Below are 27,359 nucleotides of genomic sequence, written 5' to 3' on the forward strand. Positions count from 1 at the left end.
GTGAAGCTTTTCAAAGCAACTGCCAAGCATGTTTGGCTGCGCAGCTGTCTGGCTGCACTACAAAAAGTGGATGGAACTATATTAGCAATCAACATTCTATAACGAGGGTTGCCAACCTTTTTGAAGCTGGGAGCTCCTTCCTGGATACCTGATTCGTGTGATGGGCTGTCAGTTTGAAACACTTCTGAAATAATTATCAGCAAATGAATAACGAACAAGGTAGAAATAAATACCAACATACACACTTTATTTTCTCTTTGTTTACATGATCAAATGACCACTTCTACAATGGTCCTTGGAGATCACAATGTCCCTTCACTGGTGAGCTATTTTGAGAACAGGCCCAAGGGCTACTCATGTGGTCCTTGGGGGCTACCTGGTGCTCACGGGCACCACAAAGGTGACCTCTGGTCTACGGTATGAAGTTATTGATGATACATGTTTACCATCAGAGTAAACATAACTACCAAGCATTTATCCACAAAAATACATTAAAATGGTAGATTTCCCCTTTCTTCCTTGCAGGTAACACACATCCTGGGTCTGGAGGCACCTTTGGTTACATCTAGTTCCGGTTTACTGAAGTACCATTTTTGGAGCAAATTGTCCATTTGCTCTTGCTTTGTTATCCCATGAAGTCGCCCCTCCTCTTTGTATTCCCAGTCATCCGTGAAGTGTTTAATGAATTGAGGATGTGGGGAACACAATTCAACATCCTCCCTCATGTCTTCGAAGAACTGCACAACACACGTCCGGGCAAAATCTCGCGCATGGAGAACACAGGTCTCATCAAAGAGCTTCTGCTCCACATCAAGATAGTTGCTCCAGTAGCGTGTCTGCAGGAAGGTGGCGTGGTCATCAAAACAAGGCTTGAGGACTCGTCCTAGTGCTCCCAGTACAATCAGGAAAAGGAGGATGGACCAGCCAACTGCCTTGACAGGAAGTTAATGTTAGTAATGATGCTTGAAAGAAATTGAAATGAATTTTCTGTGAATGAGTTGACAATTCCATGTGAGTTAGCAATCTGATTAAAAAAAAAAAAAAAAGAACAAACACTTGCGATCATGAAAATGCAAGAGAGCACCATGCAAACTCGACACGTAAAGGTCTGAGCTCAGATTCTAACCCAGGAGCTTCTTCCTAAAACCCACACATATGCTGGAGATTACTTGCGAATAGCAGCGAATGTAACGGGACACGGCTTTATGGAAAGAGCTGTTCCTGAAGATGACAGCCTCCTTGCAGGGCACTTTGGCCATTATTTTCATCACATCTAGTCCTGTGTTGTTGGGCACACCTGAAGGCATTACAAAAACATGATGTACCACACAAACGAAAAGACCAATTTCACACATGTATCCTGTATACGTAGCACAAACGGTTCTGTACAGAACACTACCTGAGAAGAGTGCAGGATCGACACTCATGCTGAAGGCACAGATGAATATTTTCCCATCCAGCAAGGTGACAAGGACCCACACCACTGGAGCAAGTAGGGCCCGCTGGATCATGGCTGAGAATAAATATCTGCAAAAAGAGATCAATATTTGTCCCCTTTTCTTCACATTCTGTCACGTGTCAGAATCCATTTTAATTTATATTTAACACCAACTTCCTAATGCCTCATGTTGTCCGAAGTTGCTTAGGTCCATAGATGATGTGCATCTGCCAAATCCACATCATTACAGTTTTATTGCTTCCACTGTTGTAATTTCTTTATTTCTGTGAGTCGTCCTGTAATTAAATATACATATATATATATATATATATATAGCCCCAATGAATGCAGATGATTAGATTGGGAGGCCAGCCCCAATGAATGAAATGCTGAGCGAGGCAGCAACTGACCTGAAAGCTAAGATCATGGCGAGAATGAAAGCTGGGCAACCTAGAATCCGATTACAATGGCTATATGAAGTACCACCTGAAAGTCTCATGGAAAGTGTGAATGCAGCACTGAGGGCGATCCCTACCGTGACGATCAAGGAAACCAATGAGCTGATATACGCTTCAGCATCAGTGATCCTAGAGATGCTTGGCTATAAGAGCAACCATGGAAGCCATGAGATACGTTACCCACCATGGAAAAGACGGTTGGAGGCTAAGATCAAGGCGGCTCGGAAAGATGTGAGTCAATTGACGGAGGCCCAGAGAGGTGTGATGAAAAGGCCGATACCCGAGAGGTACATCCAGATGACCATACCTGAAGCACTCGAAACTGCCAAACAAAGGCTCCAAGCCCTGTCCAGTCGCCTAAAGCGGTACACGAAAGAGAATGAGGCCAGACGAATAAACAGGCTGTTCGCAACACAACCTGCGAAAGTGTACACTCAGTGGCAGGGTCCTAACAACAGAGCTGACCCACCAAGACTGGAAACTGAAAGGTACTGGAAAGGCATATGGGAGAAGGAGGTTGCACATAACAGCAGTGCACAATGGCTGGTGACCCTGAGAGAGGAGCACAGCAACCTCCCTGAACAGAACCCAGTTACCATAACAGTGGCAGACATACAGGAAAGAGTCTCAGATATGAAAAACTGGACAGCACCAGGCATGGACATGGTCCACACCGGCTGGCTAAAGAAACTCACAGCACTCCATGAGTGCCTCGCATCACAAATGAACCAGTTGCTGAGGGATGGGACTCACCCAGGATGGCTAACCGAAGGGCGAACAATCCTGATCATGAAGGATCCCTCAAAGGGTGCAGTCCCATCCAACTATCGACCAATAACCTGTCTCTCCACAACATGGAAGCTCATGTCAGGCATCATTGAGGCTAAGACAAGTGGACACATGGATTAATACGTGAGCGAAGCACAGAAGGGCATTGGTAGAGATACCAGAGGAGCCAAAAATCAGCTCCTGGTTGGTAGAACAGTCGCACAAGACTGCAGGTCCCGACATACCAACCTGTGCACAGCCTGGATTGATTACAAGAAAGCCTATGACTCGATGCCACATAGATGGATCACTGAATGCTTGGAATTGTATCAGGTGAACAGGACCCTCAGAGCCTTCGTTGCGAACTCGATGAGGATGTGGAAAACCACACTTGAAGCCAATGGCAAGCCACTTACCCAAGTGTCCATCAAATGTGGCATATACCAAGGTGATGCACTCTCCCCACTGCTGTTCTGCATAGGACTGAACCCCCTAAGCCAAGTAATCACCCAGACAGGCTATGGATACCGCCTCAGAAATGGAGCTACAATCAGTTACCTCCTCTACACGGATGACATAAAGCTGTATGCTAACAGCGAAAGGGACATAGACTCCCTGATCCACACAACCAGGATCTACAGCAGCGACATCGGGATGTCATTCGGGCTTGAGAAATGTAGTCGGATGGTGACTAAGAGAGGAAAGGTAGTCCGCACTGAAGGGGTCTCACTCCCTGAAGGAACAATAGCAGACATTGAGGACAGCTACAAGTACCTCGGTATACCACAAGCCAATGGCAACCTCGAACTGGCAACAAGGAAAGCGGCTATGGCCAAATACCTCCAGCGAGTGAGGCAAGTCCTAAGAAGCCAGCTCAATGGCAAGAATAAGACCCAGGCAATAAACAGCTATGCCCTGCCAGTGATCAGATACCCTTCAGGAATAATAACGTGGCCAAAGGAAGAGATTCAGACCACGGACGTTAAGACCCGAAAGCTCCTAACCATGCATGGGGGGTTCCATCCCAAATCCAGCACCCTGAGACTGTACGCAAGCCGAAAGGAAGGAGGCCGGGGACTAGTGAGTGTGAGAGCCACTGTCCAGGATGAAACATCCAAGCTCCATGAATACATCAAGGAGAAGGCTCCAACAGATGAAGTACTCAGAGAATGTCTCAGACAATGGGGAACAGAAGATGAGGCGCTGGAAGAGGGACCATCATGGGAGGACAAGCCCCTACACGGGATGTACCACCGGACCATAACTGAAGTGGCTGATCTCAAGAAGTCCTATCAGTGGCTAGAGAGGGCTGGCCTGAAGGACAGCACAGAGGCACTCATCCTGGCTGCTCAGGAGCAGGCCCTGAGCACCAGAGCCATTGAGGCCCAGATATACCACACCAGACAAGACCCAAGGTGTAGGTTGTGCAAAGAGGCACCTGAAACGATCCAACACATAACTGCAGGGTGTAAGATGCTGGCAGGGAAAGCCTACATGGAACGCCATAACCAGGTGGCTGGCATAGTCTACCGAAACATCTGTGCGGAGTATGGACTGGAAACCCCAAGGTCAAAATGGGAAACACCTCCGAAGGTGGTGGAGAATGACAGAGCGAAGATCCTGTGGGACTTCCAGATCCAGACTGACAAGATGGTAATGGAGAACCAACCAGATATCGTGATCATAGATAAAGGGCAGAGGAAAGCCATTGTAGTGGATGTAGCGGTCCCAAGTGATGGAAACATCAGAAAGAAGGAACACGAGAAACTCGAGAAATACCAAGGGCTCAGAGAGGAGCTGGAGAGAGCCTGGAAGGTAAAGGTGACAGTCGTGCCTGTGGTGGTCGGATCACTCGGGGCAGTGACCCCTAAACTAGATGAGTGGTTGCAACAGATCCCGGGAACAACATCGGACATCTCAGTCCAGAAATGTGCAGTGCTGGGAACAGCAAGGATACTGCGCAGAACCCTCAAGCTTCCTGGCCTCTGGGAGAGGACCCAAGCTGAATGAGGGACGGACACCACTCGAGGGGTGAGACGAGGATTTTTTTTTATTGATAGATAGATAGATAGATAGATAGATAGATAGATAGATAGATAGATAGATAGATTAGAGCTGTCAGTTTCGCACATTTTTATTGGCATTAATTTAAATGAATTTTAACGGGATTACATTTTTTCTCGCGAGATTAACGCGGCACACGTCACAGCGGGTGTTACGTTAATCTATAAATAAACCAGAAACAAAACAACAAGCGCGCTGGAGTTGGTCCACGCATGTTTGTTTTGCCAGCCACGGCAGCGCGAGACACCGAAAACGGATACTTAAAGATTTTATGAATGGAAAGTTCACTTTTAAAAAGTTGCCAGATTGCTCCACTGACAAGACCAAAGTTACCTGTATGTTTTGCAGTCGTAAACTGAGCTATCATCATTGCACGTCGAGTCTGAAATACCACTTAATGTCCAAGCACGCAGCTGATGTGAGTACTCTGCCCCCTCGTCTCAGACAGACAGCTATGGATCATTTCAAAGCGAAGAAAATGGATGACACGACGAAGAACAATTTTGCTGAAGCCATAGCTAAATGTATGGATACTGCATGCAAGCCTGTCAACATTGTCCACAGCTCGACTCAAGCTGAAATCATTCGCATTGCATTTAACGACTCCACTACAGATTGCCAGCAAGAGCCTCCATTACAAGCTGTGTAGAGATTGTACGTAGTGGAGAAGGCTAAGGTAAACCAAGTGGGAGAAGACACTGTTTCGGGAGAGAAATAAGAGACTAGGTTGATGAGCCTCTGGTGAATAAAGAGCAGGCAGGCTGTCGAATACGATGTATGCCACTGACGCAATTGTTACTTGTTTGGAACTATTTTGTGTGGAAGGTTACAGTGTTCCGTGTCCATATAAATGAAGCGGGTGGAGCTTCTCTGTGTTCGTCTGACAGTGACGGTGCGCTGAGGCACGTCGAGAGTTCAGCGGTGCAGTGGTAGCGACCTAGCGAACACATTGAAAATAAAACGTCTCCAGTGTTGTCATTGAACCAAGTGTAGTCATCCGAAATGATGTCTACACAAAACCGTAGAGAGACTTCTGCGCAAGAAGGACGAACAGAATCAACATAGCCTGGCTGCTGTGTTCAAAGCAAACTTGAGAGAAACGAAATATGCAACCATGGCTTAAATCCACTATAGGCTGAGTAGTAGTTTACCTTAGATGTGCACTTTATAATGTTATATTGCTCTGTTTTGATTCCATAAAAAGAGCTGTTAAAGTAGCTGTTGTTTGACAAAATATTTTTTTCACTGTTGTTGATGGACAGTATTATTGTGCGAGAGATTATGTGTGAATAACTGCTCCAAATGAAAAATGTTCATGTAAAATTGAAAATCGAAATTGTTATTTCAGTAAATATTTGCATTTTGCACATAGAAAACTGAATCATGATTCCACGTTGATAAGAGCATTAAAATGGGGGAAAATAGGACAAAAAATATAAAAGGAAATTCAGAAACGATCAAAAATGCGTGAGTAATCACGATTAATTTTTTGTGAATTTGAGTTAATTATGACAGTTGCATTTTAATTAGATTAAATATTTTAATCGTTTGACAGCTCTAATAGATAGATAGATAGATAGATAGATAGATAGATAGATAGATAGATAGATTTTATCTTAACTTATTTTGAGATTTAAGACCATTTACAATCACAAAATCTTATCATGCATTCACATTTTCAAGCCTTTTGAAAGATTGATTTAAGATATTTTAATGCCAATACAGGCCAATTTTTAAGACTGCCATTTCGGGATTCACCGGAACCCTATTTACTGTAATGTTCCATCACAGTTCTGAAAAAGCATACAGTATTACAGTTGCTGATGTAGATACAAAGTTGGACTTACTTCACCACAGCAGGATTTTTAGACCGTTTTCCAGTTGGTCTCATCCACTCATCCATCATGACACCTGTATGTCGATTGACCAGGACCCCCAGGAAGAAAAGGACAATGGGTGGAACGACCATAACACCCAAAGAGTACAGTTTGTTGTACTGCGGAAGGCATGGACAGTTGAAGTCAAAGCTGGTGTAAAGCTTGACGCTGACCAAGGCGAGGACGATACATATCCCGTTGGAGATTGATTCGGAGTTCGACTGGAAATACTGCAAAACTAACTTCAGGCGCTCCATCATTTCATGAGTAGATAAGTTCAAACAACAAACAGCTGCTGCTTTACAAGATGATGACACAAGCACGTGTGATACGAGTCGGTCTGATTATTTCTAACTGAACTTCACACGTGAGCTTATATCCTCAATTTTAAAGTAAATTAGCAGGTCCCATTAAGTGTGCAGACATACCGGTCATGAAAGTCCTTCTACAGTGTGCGAGGGAGGAGGTACGCATGAATCACTTGACACCTGAACAGTGTGACCACACCCTGGTCTTTTGCATTCCGATAAAAGCTCACAAGAAAAAGACAGCTGCAATGCATATGGTTGTATGTGTGTACACTCTCCAAACACATTCTAACTCATTTTGAATGATAGTCAGCACACACCTGCCACCACCTGATTAAACTTAAATCCCAGCCATTCTTGAAGGACTTTTCCCAAATATTTTGAGCTAACAGTGACCACTACTTTGAACTGTTCACAATTCTTTCAAGTGTGTTTAAAGCTGAGGTAATAAATTACCAGAACATAATGCCACTATACAATAATCCATCCCTTATCTGAGTCGCTTTTCCTCATGAGGGCCACGGGAGTGCTTGGGCCTATCCCAGCGGTGTTCGGTTGGTAGGCGGGGTACACCTACAACTGGTCGCCAGGCAATTGCAGGCCACAGTAACAACCATTCACAAATTGCAGGGCACACTGACATACATTCACACATTTTTGAAATGTGGGAGGAAACTGTAGTTTCCGAAGAAAATCCACACAGGCATGTGGAGAACACAGGAAGGCCGGAGCCCAGATTCAAACCCACAAGTTCTGCACTGTGAGGTGGATTTGTGTGAACCAGTTGGCCATCGTGCCACCGCCGTTTGAAATAATAGCCAATGCATTTAATTTTCATTTCATTCAACGGTAATAAATTTTTCCAAGCGCAGGGCTCTGGACTGACTTTTACTAGGAGCACAGTGGCTGCTCTTGGGGGTGAACATTTAATTTCCTTGAAGAAAATATTCACATCACACTTCAATACTTTCGGGGCCAAGTGGTTAAGATCCTCACCTGGCACCGCATGGACCTGTCTCAAACAGTAATTGCAGCAAACAATGTTTTCAATTCATATTTTATCCACCCATTTCCTGATCCGCTTATCCTCACAAGGGTCACGGGGGTGCTGGAGCCTATCCCAGCTGTCTTCGGGCAGTAGGCAGGGGACACCCTGAACTGGTTGCCAGCCAATCGCAGGCAATACTGTATCATTCCCACTAAGTCAGGGGTGTCCAAAGTTGGTCCTCAAGGGCCGCTGTCCTGCCTGTTTTCCAGCTCTCCCAAGAGCAACACACCTGATTCAAATAATCAAGAACATTCACATGCTGCTTCAGAGCTGGCGGATGAGCTGATCATCTGAATCAGGTGTGTTGCAGCCGGGAGAGCTGGAAAACAGGCAGGACAGTGGCCCTCCAGGCCCGGAGCTGGACATGCCTGCACTAGGTAATTGGTGCCACAGCAGGTCACAGTATCAGTTACCAGAATACAACTCTTTACAGGAAACTTTTTATTGCACAGCTTCCTTGATGTTTTCTAGAAGGACATCCACTGCCAGAATAACACATTTGAAACAAAGAGGGCAGGTTTAAGAATGTCTGTATCTTGTAGGCCAGGGGTGTCTAAAGTCAGTCCTCAAAGGCCGCTGTCCGGCATGTTTTTCAGCTCTCCAAGGAGCAACGCACCTGAATCAAATCATCAGGATCGTTCGAATACTGCTTCAGAGCTGGCTGATGAGTTGATCATATGAATCAGGTGTGTTGCAGCCGGGAGAGCTTTTTTTTACCAAGCTCCAACGTGATGACATCTTTGAACTGTGGCTCAAGGACTTCTTTCTCGCCATACTTCTTTACATCTACTGTCTTTTGTGAAGTGCAGCTCAATAAATAGATGCACGAAACTGTGGTGGAGTGTTTGCCAACACCCAATAATACACTGCATCAATTTTGTGTATTTTTCTTGATATAACCAGGGGATTGCAAAACTCAAAATCATCAACATAGAGAAGGAGCTGAAGTGAAATATCCTCAGTGCCTGGGAGTCTATTTTAAGGAAGTTTGTCTTGGGTGGAAAGCTTTCTCCTGCACGTCTTTCAGGGATAATGTGTGTATATTTGTGAGTAATATTGCTCTCCATTTTCAGTAAGATGCGGCCTAATTGCAGTTCAGTTTTTTTTTACTTGAAATTATTCACATACGTGTCCTCTCATTTCAATACTTGGGGCATTTGGGGCCAAGTGGCACCGTATGGACCCCTCTTAAGCAGTAAGTGCAGAAAACAATGGTTTCAATTCATATTTTATTGTTCAAGTTTTTACAACACACATTGACCAGCCCCTTGATTGATTAGAGAAAAAATGGGGGAGGGTTCACTATTTTCCCGGGGGGTGGGGGTTCAAACACTCCCGGTTTAGCACCATTTGCAGTATTTGGGGGGTGGAAAACATGCACTGTTTTTCCCCACAATACATTTCAATGGGCATCAATTATCCATGGATTATCCCTATTCATGGGTCGGCCCGGTGACACCGTATTCAGGTGGGCCAACCCACAAGTAGCGTAAATTGACGCCCATTGAAATGAATTCGGAAAAACAACGACGACAACAACAAATGGAGATACAGTTCATACATTTTCACACCAACTCAATTCTTCAAAAAACTGTTCAACATTTGATACACATTTCCATGTGAAAAAACAAAAAAAACGGGGGTGGGACTAGTACAAAGACAAAACTACAATGAAATCAGTCAACATTAAATGTGTACAATCATCAAGCAGTAGGGAAAACATTGACAGCGTGTTCTTGAAGTCCGAAGTCATCTGAGCATTGCTTGCGTTTACATCTGAAGGAATGTTATTGAAGTTAATACAGTGTTTCGGGTCTTTTCAAGTCAAGGCGATGTCTGATGATTCAGCAGTCTCGATAACTCTGAAGACTCCAACTTTCTCCTTCTTCGTCCCCCTTTTTCCTTTATCTGCAATTCCACAGTTGTAAATTTATCAGTCAAACACGGCTACATTTTAATTCTTGTATGTGCTGGGGTTGAAACAGAAACAAAAGCTCTATGATAGACATTTTTTACAAAAAGGTTTTTTTCATTGAATATTTTGTTCAGTTCGACCACACTGGATCCTTGGTCAAGCTACCACAAATATATTTTTAGGTGCCTGTCTTTTCCCAAACCATTTGCATGACCTTTTACGCATTTGGATTTGTGAAGCAAATCATAACATCGGCCATGTTAGGAGCACACTGCTGTGCATATAAAGACTTTTATTATGTTGACCTACAAAATAATTCCTTCTCAAATTAATTCTTGACTACCCACCCAGCAAGTCACTGCGGTCCAATAAAAACTCCAGGTCTTTATCGCTGATCACTTGCCCACTTGATAATTGCACCTCTCTGGAAAGGGTAAAAGTGACAGCCAACGATAAGTTCAGTATAGAAAAGAAAGCATTACTGTCCAACTATATGACAACTTACTTCTCAATGCCTTTGTTTTGGAGCAGTTCCATCAGCTCTTCCAGATCAATGCAGCTTTTAGTTTGGTTCAATTCTGTCCTCCCACCTTTGAACTTATCTGTGTTTAAAAAAGGGAAAGAAAACAAACAAACAAAAAAAAGGAAACTAATATGAATTTTTCTTTAACACGGTTTTGACATTTCAACTCATTATTAATAAATACGAGATTACATGACTTTCTAGCTATTTATAACCAATGAATTGCCACAATCAATAGATAGTTTGCTTAACAATTTCTATTGAGACATTGACATGTTTGAGGAATGGTACATGAGCCAGCTAACATAAACTGTTCTCCACAGACACTATTTAAGAACTGCTTGTGGTACAAATGGACTCACTCTTGTGGATGACCATCTGTTCCAGCTTTCTCTTTGCCGAGGCTCTCTCCAGAATCTTTTGGTCGACAGTGTTTGCTGTCACCAGACGATACACCACCACTGGTTTAGTTTGCCCAATGCGATGACAGCGGTCCTGAGCCTGCAGATCTGCCTGGGGGTTCTGAGAACAAATGATCATTTGAAAACCGCATTGGCACTGGCATCTGAACTTCATCTCAATGTCGACTCCTCTTGGTGACCTACCCAGTCACTGTCAAAAATAATGACCGTGTCAGCAGCTGTGAGGTTGATCCCAAGCCCGCCGGCTCTGGTGCTGAGCAGGAAAATGAAAACCTCTGGGTCTTTGGAAAACTTAGCCATCTGAAAGAAAAAAAAAAACGCAGCAGGGACAGTACTTTTATCCGCCCTAAAGCAACACAATTTGCACCTTCAGCGTGCACATCATGTGACTCACATTTTCTTCCCGATCACCATAAGACATGCTGCCATCCAATCGGCTGTATTGGAAGCCACGCAGATAGCAATAATCCATTAGAATGTCCAAGATGGAGGTCATTTGACTGAAGACGAGTACCTGAATGACAACAGTCAAGTATTTTATGTATTATAGCAAATATCAAGTCATCAATTGAAACGTCAGTTTTCATCCATCAATTTCATTTTGTACAATACAACAGCTAAACGTTTCAGCAAAGTGCGAAGGCGTAATGTGAGAGCCAGTCCTAATTAACCTGTGCCTTTCACACACAGTGACAGAAGCAGGACACTGCTTTGTCCATAGACTGTTACCATGCAAAAATTGGCGCAGCACAGGATGGGAAAAACAATATTGCGGGAGAGCGCAAACGACCCGGAGAAAAAGAACCGGCTGTCACACAGAAAAAAAAAAATCAGACACTGAGCAAGTTAAAGTTCTAATTGACTATATTTTACTTGCCATTAAAACAAATGCACCAAATATTGGATTGATGTTGATTTGCTTCCTATTCAATGTGTTAAAATATTGCGTTAATTTTCAATGTTAAAAAAAAAAAAACGCTTATAGTAACAATATAACACTTTGTTAAAATAAGCTTTTTCACATTTTCAGGTAGTGGTGTGCCTTGGGATTTTTTTTCAATGAAAGAAATGTGCCTTGGCTCGAAAAAGATTGACAAACACTGGGCTAAATGACGTTTGAATATTGATACTATGCATCTGTGAAAGTGTATTTGTTATGTTGTAATATCTGTGTTAAAAGTGAAACCTCAATAAAAATATTTGAATAGTAAAAATGTGTAACAATTTGCAGTGTTTTGAATTAAATGTAGGTTGAACATAATATGCAAATCATTGTGTTCGTTTTTTATGTTAAACCTGACGTCTCGACTTCATCGGAATTGGGTTTGTACGAACTGTGTCAGGTACATTCAAATGATGAATTTGATCCAATTTTTTTTCACCTTTTTTTTTTCTGCATGCGTCAGCCAAACGTCAATTCAAACCTATTATGTAGCATGCGGCAGCCCTTACGTTCTTGAAAAGCAGCTAGACAAGAAACGAAGTCAACACTAATACAATTATTTACGTTCGTTCCTGGTAATACGGTTGAATTTCATTCCGTGTGTTGTGCATTGCAAAGAACTTTGCGCTTTGTGATATTTTATTGTTTGTTTTATTTGTACTTTATTCATTGTAAAATGATTCTACCTTTTATTTTAACAACATCCTCTGGATCATTTGTTTTAAATACCATATTTTTTTTCATCAACCAAAGTTTATACATTGAAAAATAAATGTAAAAAATTGTCATTTATTACCAGAAACAACAGAAAAAAGTACTGAAAATTGGTACTGTTGAGTATCAGCATCAGGTTTTGGTACTCAAGTACCAAGAATTGGGACCAAAGCGGTTCAAATGTGAAAGGTGCCCATCCCTAGCTGGCACTGATCCTTTTTTTTTTAACCAATCAATATAATATAATGCTGACATTTGGCCTTCACTGTAATGTTATGGAGATATATAGCAGTTGAGCATATATGGACTAGTTCATTTCATGAAGGTGCCAAAACACAAGTCGATGGCAGAACCAGCGGAGCCAGTAAAGTGCGCAGCAGTGGAGCTTTTCTGACTCAAGCACACGGGAGAAAAAGCCCCAAACCGTGATACAAAACCACTCATTTGGAGCTTAGTGTTGATTAGCAAAAATTCTTTTATTAGCTAACTATATTATACATAACTTCACAAATGTAGGGTCGATCCCATTAAATTAATCATTGCAGGTTGGACAAGCACAGATAGTTTTTTAAAATTTGTATTTCTTGAGAGGAAAACTATGACATGCGACACAAGCACTTTTCTCAAAACCATGGTGTTTTACCTTATGTCCTCTTTTCTTGAGTGCAGGCAGAAGTCTGTCCAGTATGAGAAATTTCCCAGAACACTGTACCAGCTCCTCATCAATCTGCATCAAAAATGGGAAGGAAAGCTTTCATGAAAGAAAGTGCAGCACATGGATAGACATGCTTAGGGGGCAGATTTGATGGAGCCCAGGGAGCCTTGCTGCGGGGCTGGGTGCAGATCAGTAAACCAAGTTGCCGAACAGGACATGTTGAAGGAGAAACTAAAACATGTTTTAAAGCAAGAAGCCATTTTATGCGCCAGCGAGGGATCACTGTAATCTCAACTTGAAAGATGTGGTGTTGGCAAACTCAAGCAATGTTTTGAATGTTTTCACATTCAACACTGTGCAAGTACCCCTTTAGGAGCTAGGAGGGCAAAAAACATCTAAACATAAATACTGTATCTTCTACCTTGAATTCTTGTGTGGCTGGATCCAGGGGGTATTCTACCAGGTAAGGGTGGTTACAGCATCGTTTTAGCAGCATGAGAATATTCTGCATCTTTAGGTTGATATGTGCATCCAAAGGGCACTGGATGTCCAGCACTGGAGAGGAGCTAAAAGTGAAGAACGTGGGAGCACCCTATTATATGACTGGCACATCAGCTTCTTTGGGCCAGTGGATTAATTGACTGCATTATACACAAGTCTGAAGGTTGGCTTCTGACCTTTGCTCCGGTTCCTCTTGGAGCTTTTCCAGATATTTTTCGAAGCCTGACGGTGTATCATCCTCTGCTTCAGCGTAGTCTACCTGCTTTCGACTGCGACGCTTTGGTCTGCCATCTGGCGTCAAACCTACAGGTGCTTCAGTCTTAAAGTAAGCAAGCAAACAAAACAAACATTTTTGTTTCTTTTACTACCATTCGCAAGTGTGTAATGTGACAGGCAGCAGTGGCTTCTCTAAAACCAAAGGGTGAAGTAATGATGCCAAATGCATTAAAAAATAATATGAGTATTTTAGTATTCTGCAATCAAATGTAGGCCGCACAGTCAAGTAGTGGTTAGCATGGCTGCATCACAATCCGGAGATCTGGGTTGAAATCGCCATTACTGTAAAACTATCGTTCGGAGTTTAGACATTGTTGACATCGCCGGTTTGGGTCTTCCCACAGTGTGTGAAAATATTCATACAGTGAAACTCCTCTACAACGAAACCTACATGGGCGAACCCCCCCCCCCCCCCCCCCCCAGCGTGAAAAAGAATTCATGCATGAAAGCCATTCCCATTTTTCTGCTCCCCCTACAATGAAAAGTCCTCCTGTTCCGTTATACGAAATCTTTTTATCTGCTCTTGCCTCGCAATGAGATTCACTCCAACGAAAACAAGCTTTCCGCAAAAGTCTAATCCAACCTCAGCATGCCACAGCGACCTCTATTGCTTCGTTCAGAAATGGCAACAGCAACCACCACATTGGTTTACACATGTGCAGTAGTACAGGAAGTATTTGTTTCAGACGCAGTACAAACATTGCATTGCTAAAATGGTGACAAAACAGACCTTTGCAAACCAAGAAGTTAAGAAAAGAAAAGCTTTAACGCTTGAAGACAGGATACAAGTAATTAAGATGAAAGATGGAGGGAGCAAAATAAAATACATTATGCAAGAAATTGACGTAAGTGAAAGTAAATGCTGATCGTAAAGCTCTCAATTTCTTTCCTTTTTTTTCTTTCTACACTGGCTATATGAAATGTCAAATAACTGTATGCTCATACTTATGCACTATTGGAATAAAAATCAAAAGTAGACATACGTTTTTTGTGTGTGTTCGTGTTTACGTCTGAGATAAAATTTGCTCCAGTGAAAAGTCCCCTGTTGTGAAAAATTTCTTGCTGCAAACATGATTTCGTTGTAGAGGAGTTGCACTGTATTAAGTTTCGTGAAAAGTCATTCAAACAGTGGTGCCCAACCAGTTATTGCAGTCGACCGGTAAGTTTGCAAACTGGTCCCAAGTTGTCCACGTGGGGTGTAGGTTGGCGAGAGGTGTGTCTGTGTGCGTGTTATTACACATTTTTGTGTTGGTGTACACTGCTCTCCAAGTATCCTATCAGTTTAACGTTCACAAAAAAAAAAAAAAAGTCAGGTCTCCCACTAAGGTAGGCAGTGATTTCCTATTCACAAACTCGGTCTCTCTTGGATCCAGTTTATTTTTCGGTTTTCATGTTCGGGTCCATTATGGCCGTTGCTCATCATTGCAGCGCGTGCTCATGCATGCGCTTGTCTGTATGCGTGCAGGTGCGGTAATGGGTCGATTGCGGGAGGTTTGCTGTTGAAAAGTAGATTATACCGTGTTATACCGGAGACAAATTCCTTGTGTGTTCTACATACTTGGCCAATAAAGATGATTCTGATTCTGATTCTGATCTTCAGTTAAAAAGGGTTGCGCACCCCATGCATGAAGCCCATTGGTGTAAATGTGAGTGTGGGTGTTTTTTGTTGTTGTTTTTTTAAATGTACCGCTATCAACTGGTAACCAGTCTTGATCCCCTAACCACCGTTTTTTTTAGACCAAATATTGTACTGGTACTGGCCATTAAGAATAAATAAATCAAGGAGAAAGGATTACTACACACATGGGATTATGTATGCATTTATGGGGAAAAGTTTAACTTAAAATATTTATGCAAATCTGCAGTGAAAAAGTGAAGTCAAAACAAGCAAAATTAATAGAGCCCCTTTTGTTGTCAATTTTGTGACCAAAAAACAGTTACTATCCACACAAGGATTTGACTGACCATGTCCAGGAATGAACAATAGACCATATTTTCCGCACTAAAAGGCGCACTGAATTATGAGGCGCACCTTCAATGAATGGTCTATTTGTTAATTTTTTTCATATATTGGACGCACTGGTTTATAAGACGCAATATACAATGCATCCACTAGATGGAGCTACACTCCTTCCTTTCGACTCGAGAGGCGCTCATGACCGTCTCCGAAAAACATAAATTAACGATTACAGTACTTCAATGAAACTACAAAATTGAAAATAATGCATCAAATCAGAAAATAGAGTGAGGAAATCACAAAATAAATTCTGTACGGGGGCTATAGAATTTGGTGATTTCCTCGCTTGATTTTCGTTTTGATGCATTATTTTCAATGTTCGTAGTTTCATTGAAGGAATCGTTAATTTACGTTTTTCGGAGGTGTCATGAACGCCTCTCGAGTCAAACCGAAGTTTGACTGTAGTGCGGAAAATACAGTAGTATCATTAGGGGTGTTCCAATCAGGGTTTTATGCAGAGGTGTCACATTGTCGCGTTAATTGTGATTTATTAATTAATCATATTAGCATTTTTTAAAAATCACGTTAATCTGAATTTTAATCTCTAACTTTATTGTTTCTGTGGGTGGGTTGCCTTTTTATAATATCCCTTTTCATGTAATGGCTTCCTGTGTCCGAGTTGTTGAGGGTGGGGAAACAATGGACAGTCACAGCCTGAAGCGGATATTGATTGGCTATCGTTATCTTTGGGCTTGTTTAGCATAAATTGATAGGCTCCCATTGGATTTGGGAGGGCCAGGTAAGCAGCGGAGAGGAGCCGTGAAAATGGAAGAGCATGTCAGAGTTCTCAGCCCAATGAATGGAAAATGTACATTCCAAAAATGCACATGCTCATGTTGTGCCTAATTTGTAAGGAGTTTGCTTACCACCGAAGCAGCTCACGTTTAGCCTCCCACATCAATGCAAAGCACCCAGTCGCGAGTGCAGCCACGGCTCACGTTAGCACCGAAAGCATTAGCAATAGAGGGAGCCATAGCAAAGCTCTTCGCCAAACTAAACTTGAGGAGAGCACCCCGCGCACGAGGCATGAAGTCAGCATAGCTGCTGTGTCCTCTGTAGTCTATTAGAAGTGGTTGATGTTTATTTCAGTACTTTATTTTGTAATGATGAAGTGTTATTTCTAAAGTGCTAACTGTGATTTAAAGGTCTGTTTTGTTTATTTTTTATTATCTGACACAAGTTCAGTACTTGTACTGCTCAAAAAAGTGTTCTTACTGTTTTGTTATGTTAACCTAAGCACTTTTTATGGACCTGATGTTCTATTTGATTTTTATTTTGTAATTATTGGAATTCAAATATTTGTTGAGCCTTCTGAAATGGGTTTGTTTGAAATTTGTTGTTTTTAAAGTTTTTAACATGCTCGCCACGCAAAGTATCTTTTGGTGGCATGTGTTGCAGGATGCAAACTTAACATCACTCTCAAAATCCATAAACCATCCACACGGCAGAAACGTTTGCCTGTGCTGCACGCTTGCGCAGTGTTTAAGGAAGGTGGGAAAGGATGCTACACTGCACATAGGCTCTCCTCTAGTTGACTGTATGCTGCAAAGTATGAGCGACGGGTGGCCGGTTTCTGTGATCGGCAATGAGAGGCTTTGACCGACATAAGTCAATCCACGTGCTATTCCACAGAAATCTGCCGATCATGATTGGTGTGCTCCAAGTTTGCATTCAGTTACTTAGAGTTTAAGAACTTTGGACAATATCGGAACATGGGCCACATCGAGTCATTCACGAAGATACCTTATGCTGACCAAGCACTTTTGCGATGGTCTTGTTCACCACAGCAGTGTAGAAAGTTTCTTGTTTGGCAGTTAAAGGGGCATAAACAATGATCTCTTTCTTTGGAGGAATCTCCAGTGTCACATCAGTCTTCAGTCTCCTCAGCAAAAATGGAGTCAGAATCTAAGACCAAAAAAAAAAGGAAAAAAAAGTCTCGCTCAACAATACAATTAATCTATCCCGTATAAGCTACTTTCATGGAAAGCAGTACTTGTGCGTGGGGACTGACCTGGTGCAACATGCTGAGGATGTTCCGTTCACGTTCAGCAACCACCACACTTTCTGCCTCGCCAAGTGTGTCAATGTCGAACCAAGACTCAAAGCTATGCAACACCCAAGAGGTTAAAACATTACTATTGTTATCGGGGTCCTTTTTGCCGCTTGTCTCAGACTGGTAAAATAGTACAAAGAGCACAATGCAAGAGGTTGATACTCAAAGAGCTAGAGTTACGGGAAAAAAACCCAACAACAAAAAACGTATTTACACTTTAATCTGTGGGCCCAAGGAGACCTGACAAAGCTTTGACATGAAGTGTCATTTTTTTCCCTTTGATAACTTCAAACATTTAGAGTTCTGATCCTCAATGAGGAAACAATCAATTGCAATGAAGTATTAGAATTCCCATAATTTTAGGATTTTTTTTTCCCCCAAGATGGCGCCGTAGTTGGCAGCCGTACGGCAAGTGCTCTTCAAGAGCTTTGCTTATTTTTTTTTGTGTCTTTCTGTCCCATGGTGTTTGTTGTTACTTCGTGTGGACCCGATGTGGATTGTTTTCAGAGTTTTGGGCCATGACATTCGTCAAAGGAGAATCTGTGCTTGGTGGTTGCGCCTTCTCGGCAGTACGCCTGTACCAGCACTGATATTGATTGGGAGGAATGTCGGCGCTCTTTGGTGCGAGTGTGAGCACAATTGGTTGTTTGTCTATTTGTGCCTTGAAACCAGTTCAGGGGTGTACCCCGCCAACTGCCCAAGGAGAGCCAGGATAGGCTCCAGCATACCAGTGACCCTTGTAAGAATTAAGGGGATCAGATAATAGGTGAATATAATCGATTAATTTGACAAATTGATGAGTTGGTGATTAAGTGTTAGACCTGTTAACTGGTGACAACCCAAGCAGTTTTTCATGCTTTTGCCCAGACATAAGGCTAATGCCCATTCCTGTTTGAGGCTCCACAATCCCTTTTGAGGGCTGAAGTCAAAGATACCGAGACTTATGAGATGATTCCCTATTCTTCCTCCACTGCAGTAATGACAAGACACTGATTTAAGTTTTGCCATTCCACTCCTTGTTAGAGAACAGCAAGTTGGGCAAAAAGCACTGAAAACCAAATACAGTATGTGCATTCAAATGTTTGGTGAAGGTAAAATTAAGTTCACCTGAGTGATGTATACACATTTACATTATAGGTCCAGTCAGACTGCGGAGGAGGCTCGATGTGGCTCACATTATGCCCAAGTTTGCACCAGTCCGTTAATTTTCAAACGGTTTTCCATTCCACACTGAACTGTTGAGAATTATGCTACACTAGTGGGCGAAAATGTGGCTCTAAGAACTCTTACCTCTTCAGGTCATCAAAGACCTCAGGTAAGAGAAAATTGAGAAGAGACCAAAGCTCGGCCAAGTTGTTCTGTAGTGGAGTCCCCGTAAGCAGCAGCTTGTTGTCAGTGGGCAGCATCTTCAACTCCTGCACTAGTCGACAGTTGAGGTTTTTGATTCTGTGGCCTTCATCAACAATTAAGTAATTCCACTGACAGCGCTGGAAGGAACAAAAAAAAGTTTAAAAGAAAAAAAAGGTGAACAGACCGACATCAGTTTGTACTTTTAAATAGGGAAAGAAATCCTTCACTAACTTTCCTTTTGGTTGCCATCCACTATTTGGAGTACCTTTATTAAGTGTGCATGAGGGTTAAATGTTTGACCCAGTCATACAAGACAGAATATAGATGATACCTGAAGATACTTTCGGTCAATCATGGCAATCTCAAATGAGGTAACGACGACGGGACACATATTGAGGGGGCCCTGGGATTTGCGTATGTGCTTCAGCAGTTTGCTCCTCTCAGTTTGGAGGCCATGATAAAGCAGCACAGACACCTAGAGGAGACAAATGACGGCAGGACAAAAGAAATTAGAATGGGCAATTTCATTTTTGAAATTATACTGTATTTGAGAGCTGCAATGATACTCCAAAGTCAAGATTTGATTGGTATCTCAATTTTTCTCAGACTAGTAGTTCATGTCCAGGTAGTTTTGTCAGTCAGTTGGATGTGAAAAATAAGCATGTTCAAATGTTTTGTAACGAACGAGCGTTAGCATGACCAATGCATTATTCATCTGCAATGAAGACATCCACCAGAAAATGTTGCACATCACTGGAAGCAACTCGGAACCTGGAAAAGTGCCTGGTGAAACCTATGTTTAAATTTGGTCAATTTAATATTTTTTTTCTAAAGTTTTACTATTGCTTAGTCCCCATGTCGGTGGGTCAGTTTTACAAACATGCCATTTGGGAGGGGTCAGAGGGTTCAACTGATCGCGTGTGAAGGTCAGGCCAATGTACTCAGTAGTCCACTGTCTTACAGTACCTCTGGTGTGAAGCGCTTAAACTCATTGATCCAGTTGGGCAGAGTGGAAAGTGGTGCCACCACCAAGAAAGGGCCCATGACTTTCTTTTCGACCATCATGGCGATGTGTGCGATGCACTGGATTGTCTTTCCCAGTCCCATCTCATCGGCGAGGATCCCATTGATGCCGTTCTCCCACAACATCTGACATCAAAACAGAAACTCGAGTTAAAAAATATATACGAGGGTCATTCAATGAAGAAGGTGAATTTTTCGGTATAAGGACTTTTAATCTAGACAGAAGCTTACTTTTGTTTCTTCAACGTAGCACTGTCACACACTTTTCCCATCTATGCACAAGCTTCTATATTCCCTCAGCGTAAAAATCGTTGGACTGACGTCTCAGCCAGTCGCTCACACATTTGAGTTCTTCGTCACTTTCAAACTTCGTGCCTCTTGCAAACACTTTTAAGGGACCAAACAGGTAAAAGTCTGAAGGAGCAAAATCTGGGCTGTAAGGGGGATGGGGGAGCAGTTCCCAGCCCAGCTCGTTGATGGTGTGTACTGTTGGGGCTGCTGTGTGAGGCCTTGCATGGTCATGATGCAAAATGACTCCTTCTGACTGATGACGCCGGCGTTTGTTCTTTATGTCTTTCTTGACCTGCGCCTCAGCAGTTCACAGTAACTGGCACCAAGTTTGAAAGTCACGATAAAGTCAAACGTGTTCTGAGGGACTGGCTGAGACATGCATGCTATATTTTCAAAAGTATTTTTTAACCTAAAAATATGTTGAAATTGAGGCATGATTCAATGGACACAAACAGACTTTTACCGGGAAAAACATTGCACATAAGTCATTAGCGCATGAAACATGAACATGCTTCTTCAGAATTAAGTTGCCATTTTGGATTTAAATAACCTGTCATGAATAAAGAAAAGGGCTTTCTTGGTCAAGGCATTCACGCGTCACTTCCTGAATCAGGCTGAATCGACTCACTCGAAGCCACTCGATGCCCTCGATCTGGTACCACCTCATGACCCCACCAGTGAAGAGGTGTGGCTGTTGAGCGGGAACTGGCTCTCCTTTCACCTTCCTGTCAGGGTCCAGGAGATGTTTGGCATTGTCTCGCACCGTCTCCGCCAAACGATTCTTGATGTCTTGGTTGGTGTCGCTCATGTTTTCGATATCGTTGGCATCCAGCTTCTTCTGGGCTGTGGCTGCTTCCTGACATGGAATTGCACATGCATTCACACAATGGTTTAAAGATAACAGACTTTGCCACCTCATCTTGAAATGTTGAAAGGTTAAAGTAAAAAAGCCACACGCATTACCTCTGCCTCCACTTTAAGTCTCTTGGCCTGCGACATGATTTCCTGCAGGAAAAATAAAGCATTATTCATAAATTTCCCCAGTGTGGGACAAATAAAGGATATCTTAAAGCGGATTGGGGGGCGGGGTCAGAGTCAAACAGGACCATACTTCTTTGGACATGACATCAGCAATTTTGTAGTCATCCTCCCTTCGTCTCTTCTTTTTATCTAATTTGGAATGAACAATCAAAAGGTAAAAAACCCACTTTGAACAGAAGTAATTAGCATTTTGAGTATTTTTTTTCTGTTAATAAATAAGCATATACCTTTTCCAGGCCCAGTGCTGTTCGTACTCTACATTAAAAAAAAACAGGTTCATTTATTATGCCTGTGAGAAAGCTTTTTTGATAAAATATTCATAATCAGAAAAATATTTTCTCACTTTCTTGGCCTTCTTTTCAAGCTTTTCCTTCTTGATTTTCTCCTGGCAAGGAGAAAGACAAATCAAAGTACAATTCTTTGGGACTAAACTTTCTGAGCACCAATCATTGAAAAAGACTGATTTGGCCAATACAACAACTGCTGGATTGAGACATACGAATACCTCATTCTGTTGTTGCTCCATTTTAGTCAGCAGGAATTTAGAGTAGATGTTACTCTTCTGGAGCAAATGTTGCAGTCTTTTGAACCGCATTTCATGACTCTCTCTCTCCAGAGATCGCTGAGCCTGGTGGGTTTCAAATGGTGACACAAACACTTGATCTTAGACCATAACCCCTCACACACAAACACATACAGTGATTGTCCTTAAAGCAAGTGCCCACTTAGACGATTGTATGAGATTGTCCTTAGCATAAGCACCATTTCGGCATCAAAGTGGTTCTTTCACTCCGAAACGTCATGCAGCGAAGTTGATTTATCATGTCATGATCAGATCAGTGGTGGAGAAACTCTGTGAGACGATAGTTCTAATATTAATTAGCCACAGACGGTAACAGTGGACCAAAAGTGCAGCACGACTCATCAGATGTTTTCAGAAATAGGCAGAATTTTTTTGGTTTAATTTCACACTTGATGGGTGGACAGGGTGTCCATTTAGCTGAATAAACAAACATTAAGAAGTCAATTTAAAATGTACCTTTCATGACTGTGGTACAGTCCTATGTAATTAAGCATTGTTATTGGTTATTTTGATAGCAACAAACCTTTTCCCTCATTTCCTTCTCTCTCTTTTCTCCTTCTGCCATCAGATGTTGCTCCTCTTCCTCCATTTCTTTGGTGACAATTGGTTCAGATGGGATATTCTCAGTTTTCAAACTGGTATCTTGGAACCCCCACAAAAAAAAAAAACAAATAAAATATGAATCATTCCCAGATGTGAATATCAGTTAATGAGAATGTTATTTTTCCACTAAACACATTGTGCTATGTCTATCGGCATGCAATGATGAGTGTGTTGTCTGACGTCATGACGATTCACATTAGATTGAGACATTAAAAGAATCCATTACACTTTCTAAAAATCAGTCAGCAGCTGCTCTTCTGGGGGCATCTTCAGCTTCTCGATTAGGCTAATGTACTTTCTTATTTACCCATAGCAGCTTCTGTTTCCATTGCTGTTCCCAGTGGCTCCTCAGACTCATCAGGTTTGGGGCAGTGAGGGGAAACACTTCGAGGTTCTTGTTTAATGCTGTCCATGGAGAATGGGATAGGTTGCAAGGGTGGGCAGAGGGACACACATGTGAAACAAGGTGCAAATCGTTCCTTGTGGTGTTTGAGGAAAAGTTAAACTGTCACAGTAACTGACAGTTTAACCTCAGCTACATGTAGTGCGTGAGGATATTTTTGAAGATACAATTTAAAAAATAAAGAAGTTGGACAATACATCACAGCACATTTTAGCAATTCCCAAACGCCTTGTAATACGGATATAGTACTAGGAAGTGGAAGCAGCCGAGATGCAGTCAGAGCAAGGTCAAAGAGAAAATGCACTGGCGCTTGGAAAAGCATCTTAAGGTATAATTTTTGTTCTCCCTTGAAGCATATAGCCCACATTTTAGCCAATGTATTTCTGACCTACGAGTTTAAGGCCGATGAATATTGAAAACTAAAACGACGTTTTCACCTCTCCTTTACTCGTCTTGGGTTTCCGCTCTGATGTTGTTGCCTAACATGGCATTTTTGCCGCAACGCTACCCTGAACGAAAAATGGCTTACTAACAATAAGGTAACAATATATTTTGAGACCGGAAAGTACTGTTGCATTTTGAATACTTCAAAGTCCCCGATCGTTCATAACTGAACACGTGGTGTGCATGTAAAAAGTACAACTGCTGAACAAATAGAAGCAATAACTGATGCATCTTACCAGCTCATTGTTTCCAACGGAAGGTACAATGCTTTATCCGGAGAAAAAGTAAGTATTTCAATTGATAAGTCAATTAAATAGAAAACGTTCGAAAATACAAAAACTATTTCGCAGTTACCCAAAAATCATTTACGTAGTCACAACTGGCAGTACGTGCAGAAACACTGGATATAAACAGCTGTTTAATCGCAAAGTAAATGAATGTCAGTTAAACGTGATTAAAACCAACGTAGTCTTCCGATTTCGGAACGATAATTTTCAACAATGTCAACCTATACTGTAGTAGCACTAAAAAATACACGTTGAGAAAGACGTGAAGTTTTGTTTGAGATTTTCAACATAAAAGAATATCGCTAGGATTACTGCATAATCTCTGTCGGCCATGAGCTAAACTTTTACCCTGAAAGAAAAAGTAAGATATCCGGTACTCTATGGACAAAATTTGACTAGCGCGATGCAATGTAGCCATGAAAGGGCGTTGCTTTAGTTTTCATTTCGCGCCAAATTTGGACGAAGCCACTTGTGAAATAAGTAGGGGTTCTTTGTCACAATTTAAATACTATGGTATTAAGCGATTAATCTAAAAGGAAATGGGTAAGACACTAACATATAATAATAATCAAATATATTATTTGATTCAATGCAACATACTATATTACAGTAAACTAAGGGAAAATACATCAGGTATCTCACCCCTTAGACTTTGAAAATGGACTAGGAAGCCACAGAGCAGCGAGAAAGCACAGAACGTTTGTGTGATTACGCAATACGCATCGCGAGAATCAGACCAGAGAGCGACATTCAAAATGATGACCCACCACAACTAAGCAATAATTCGTTAAAGAAAGTAGATTTTTGTTGAAGAACCAGTTCGTTTTGATTTGAAAACCACAAAATAATCACCCAACACCTGACGAGCCCAAAACCGCAGAACGTTGCAAAATTTAAATCAAACTAGACGCCACCTTGATTGATAATACTGTGCATTACGGCAATCCGCCGCCAGAGAGGGGCATTGCCCATCTTCAAAATGAAATCTGTCCAATAATGCAGGGGTCGGCAACCCAAAATGTTGAAAGAGCCATATAGGACAAACAAACAACAAACAAATATGTCTGGAGCCGCAAATAAATAAATAAAAGCCTTTCGTCATGTCCTTGTTTGTGATGATACTAATGCAGCGTGTTATACCAGAGACAAATTCCTTGTGTGTTCTACATACTTGGCCAATAAAGATGATTCTGATTATAATTCTGATTTATAAAACTGACAATGAAGGAAACACATGCTGTATGTATGTAGGAGACTGGACTGTCTCAGAATTGTTTGTTATTCACTCCTTTGTTGTGTGTTCACAAACGCCCCCATAGAACTTATTTTGTGATTTCCTCGCTTGATCTTCTGTTTTGGCGCATTATTTTCACTTTTCTGAGTGTCAGTGAAGTGATCATTAATTTCCGTTTTTCGGAGGCTGTCTATAAACGCCTCTCGAGTCGAACGAGAAGAGAGAAGGCGTTTGAAAATACACAAAGAATCCGCGATCCTCACAAGGGTCGCGGGGCGTGCTTGGAGCCTTTTCCAGCTGTCTTTGGGCAGTCTCTGTGTTTGTCGAGACTGTTAAAAGCATAAATAAAGTGTACGTTTTTAAAAAATAACACCACAGCTTTCACTTTTCGGAGCTGTAACATGTATCTATATCTATTTGAGCTATGTTAGCCTACTATCAAAATATTTTTCCATTTTCAACATTTTTTATAAAACTCCAGGGAGCCACTAGATGTCGCTAAAGAGCCGCATGCGGCTCTGGAGCCGCGTGTTACTGACACCCGAACTAATGCATGCTCATCACTGGTTCTGTGTGAGTGTGTGTTTGTGTGTGTGTATTAGTGATGGGACGAGCGACACTGGTGCGTGAGCACAGTGCCGAGAGCTCAAGAGTGAAACCCCGTATCGTTGCGTGTACTGCTTTAAGAAAGAATCACATGACCAATACAGGACTGAATCGTGTGAAGGTGCGCGCCAAAGGGTGTTTATAAGGACACAAACTGTATCAACATGTCAAAACATGGCTGGAGTTTTGCGAAATTATGGATCGTTCTAAGAAGTTTTCCCCAGTGTGGAATAATGACTATCTTCCTTCACATGCCTGTCATCCTCCCCACACTTCCTGGTCTAATTCTCGCTCGCGCTATATGTTCCGCGTGTTTTTATCAAGCGTGCTCTTAAAGTGACAGTGCTACATTTGTTAAAAAAGGCATCCTTCACTACAAAAGTCTAAGTATGGTTCACCTGGTTACACACACACACACACACACACACACACACATATACATATATATATAAAATAATGCTATGAAATAACTTCCCTGGAAACCATGGGTTCACCCAGGGACAATGCACATTGTCTCAAAATTGTACCCAGAAACGTTCTGAAGTTGAGCTAGAAAGAAAAGTTGTTCACCCTGCATCAATGACTAAAATTACACCTGATTTATCTATTCATCCATTTTCTGATCCGCTTATCCTCACAAGGGTCGCGGGGCGTGCTGGAGCCTTTTCCAGCTGTCTTTGGGCAGTAGTCGGGGTACACCCTGATTTGGTCGCCAGCCAATCACAGGGCACAAATAGACAAACAACCATCCGCACTCACGCTTGCACCTGGGGACAATTTAGAGTGCTCCATTAACCTGTCATGCATGTCTCTGGAATGTGGGAAGAAACCGTAGTACCCGGAGAAAACCCACGCAGGCACGGGAAGAAAATGCAAACTCCTCACATGAAGGACAGAGCCAGAATCAAACAAACCCTGCACCTCTAGTCTGCATACCTGTCAACTTTTCGGAGCGCCAACCTGTATAAATTACAAAAAAAATCCTTATAAAGAGCAAAAATTCCATATAACATACCAACGCATTTTATATGTCAAAATAACGGCAGAAAAAACCCACGAAATTTTCTATGATATTTATTGTAGATATCCATAATACAATGTCTGGTTATTGTCTAATCATCATTCTACTTAGTGGCATTACTGTGTTCAGAGTTGTATTCCTGCGTTACTTTTTTCACCAACTCCAAATACTGACCCATCGGCTCGAAGTTACAGCATCCATTCATATTTAGTTTGCACTGCAATAATGCTGTCAGTGTTGCTGGTGCAAGCGATTTTCGGAAATCTGTGTGAAGAGAAAGTTACCGGAAATGAAAGCATTCGAGTAGACTAGCACCATTCTCGGCAAAAGCAAACGGAACTACCTGTTAGGGGGGAAAAACACGGAAATTTTCAGTATCCGTATGATTTGTGCGATACGGCCATATACGTAAGATTCACCACAAAATCCGTATGTACTATGGCTAAACCGTATGAGTTGACAGGTATGAGTCTGCATAGTGAGGCCGACGCGC

General features: G+C 42.0%; 3 protein-coding genes across 3 annotated transcripts in view; 1 reads left to right on the plus strand and 2 right to left on the minus strand.

Annotated features, from left to right (window-relative positions):
* Positions 1 to 474: 474 nt before the first annotated feature.
* On the minus strand, positions 475 to 6,865 carry calhm3 (calcium homeostasis modulator 3). The gene is given in 5 exon segments (XM_086122562.1): positions 475 to 509; positions 512 to 932; positions 1,170 to 1,297; positions 1,400 to 1,527; positions 6,576 to 6,865. Coding segments are annotated over 5 exon segments (1,002 nt in total).
* A 2,311-nt stretch (positions 6,866 to 9,176) lies between these two features.
* On the minus strand, positions 9,177 to 24,245 carry hells (helicase, lymphoid specific). The gene is made up of 23 exons (XM_086121815.1): positions 23,955 to 24,245; positions 23,179 to 23,276; positions 22,792 to 22,910; positions 22,191 to 22,313; positions 22,029 to 22,070; positions 21,913 to 21,940; positions 21,756 to 21,814; positions 21,608 to 21,649; positions 21,273 to 21,500; positions 20,297 to 20,479; positions 19,662 to 19,805; positions 19,271 to 19,467; positions 17,939 to 18,032; positions 17,671 to 17,832; positions 13,811 to 13,953; positions 13,555 to 13,699; positions 13,122 to 13,205; positions 11,216 to 11,335; positions 11,005 to 11,121; positions 10,762 to 10,921; positions 10,382 to 10,478; positions 10,224 to 10,300; positions 9,177 to 9,869 (listed from the first exon to the last, which is right to left on the minus strand). The coding sequence occupies exons 1-23, from the start codon at positions 23,960 to 23,962 to the stop codon at positions 9,781 to 9,783; spliced, it is 2,559 nt and encodes an 852-aa protein (XP_085977941.1). The 5' UTR covers positions 23,963 to 24,245; the 3' UTR covers positions 9,177 to 9,780.
* ncapd3 (non-SMC condensin II complex, subunit D3) overlaps positions 23,540 to 27,359 on the plus strand; it is a 37,391-nt gene continuing 33,571 nt past the window's right edge. The window contains exon 1 of the mRNA XM_086121814.1: positions 23,540 to 23,602. The gene's annotated coding sequence lies outside the window, so the exon portion shown is untranslated. The remainder of the gene's footprint in view (positions 23,603 to 27,359) is intronic.

The sequence above is a fragment of the Hippocampus guttulatus genome, chromosome 10 (assembly GCF_054856545.1).
Source record: "Hippocampus guttulatus isolate MCC_2025c chromosome 10, RoL_Hgut_1.0, whole genome shotgun sequence".
Lineage (NCBI taxonomy): Eukaryota > Metazoa > Chordata > Actinopteri > Syngnathiformes > Syngnathidae > Hippocampus > Hippocampus guttulatus.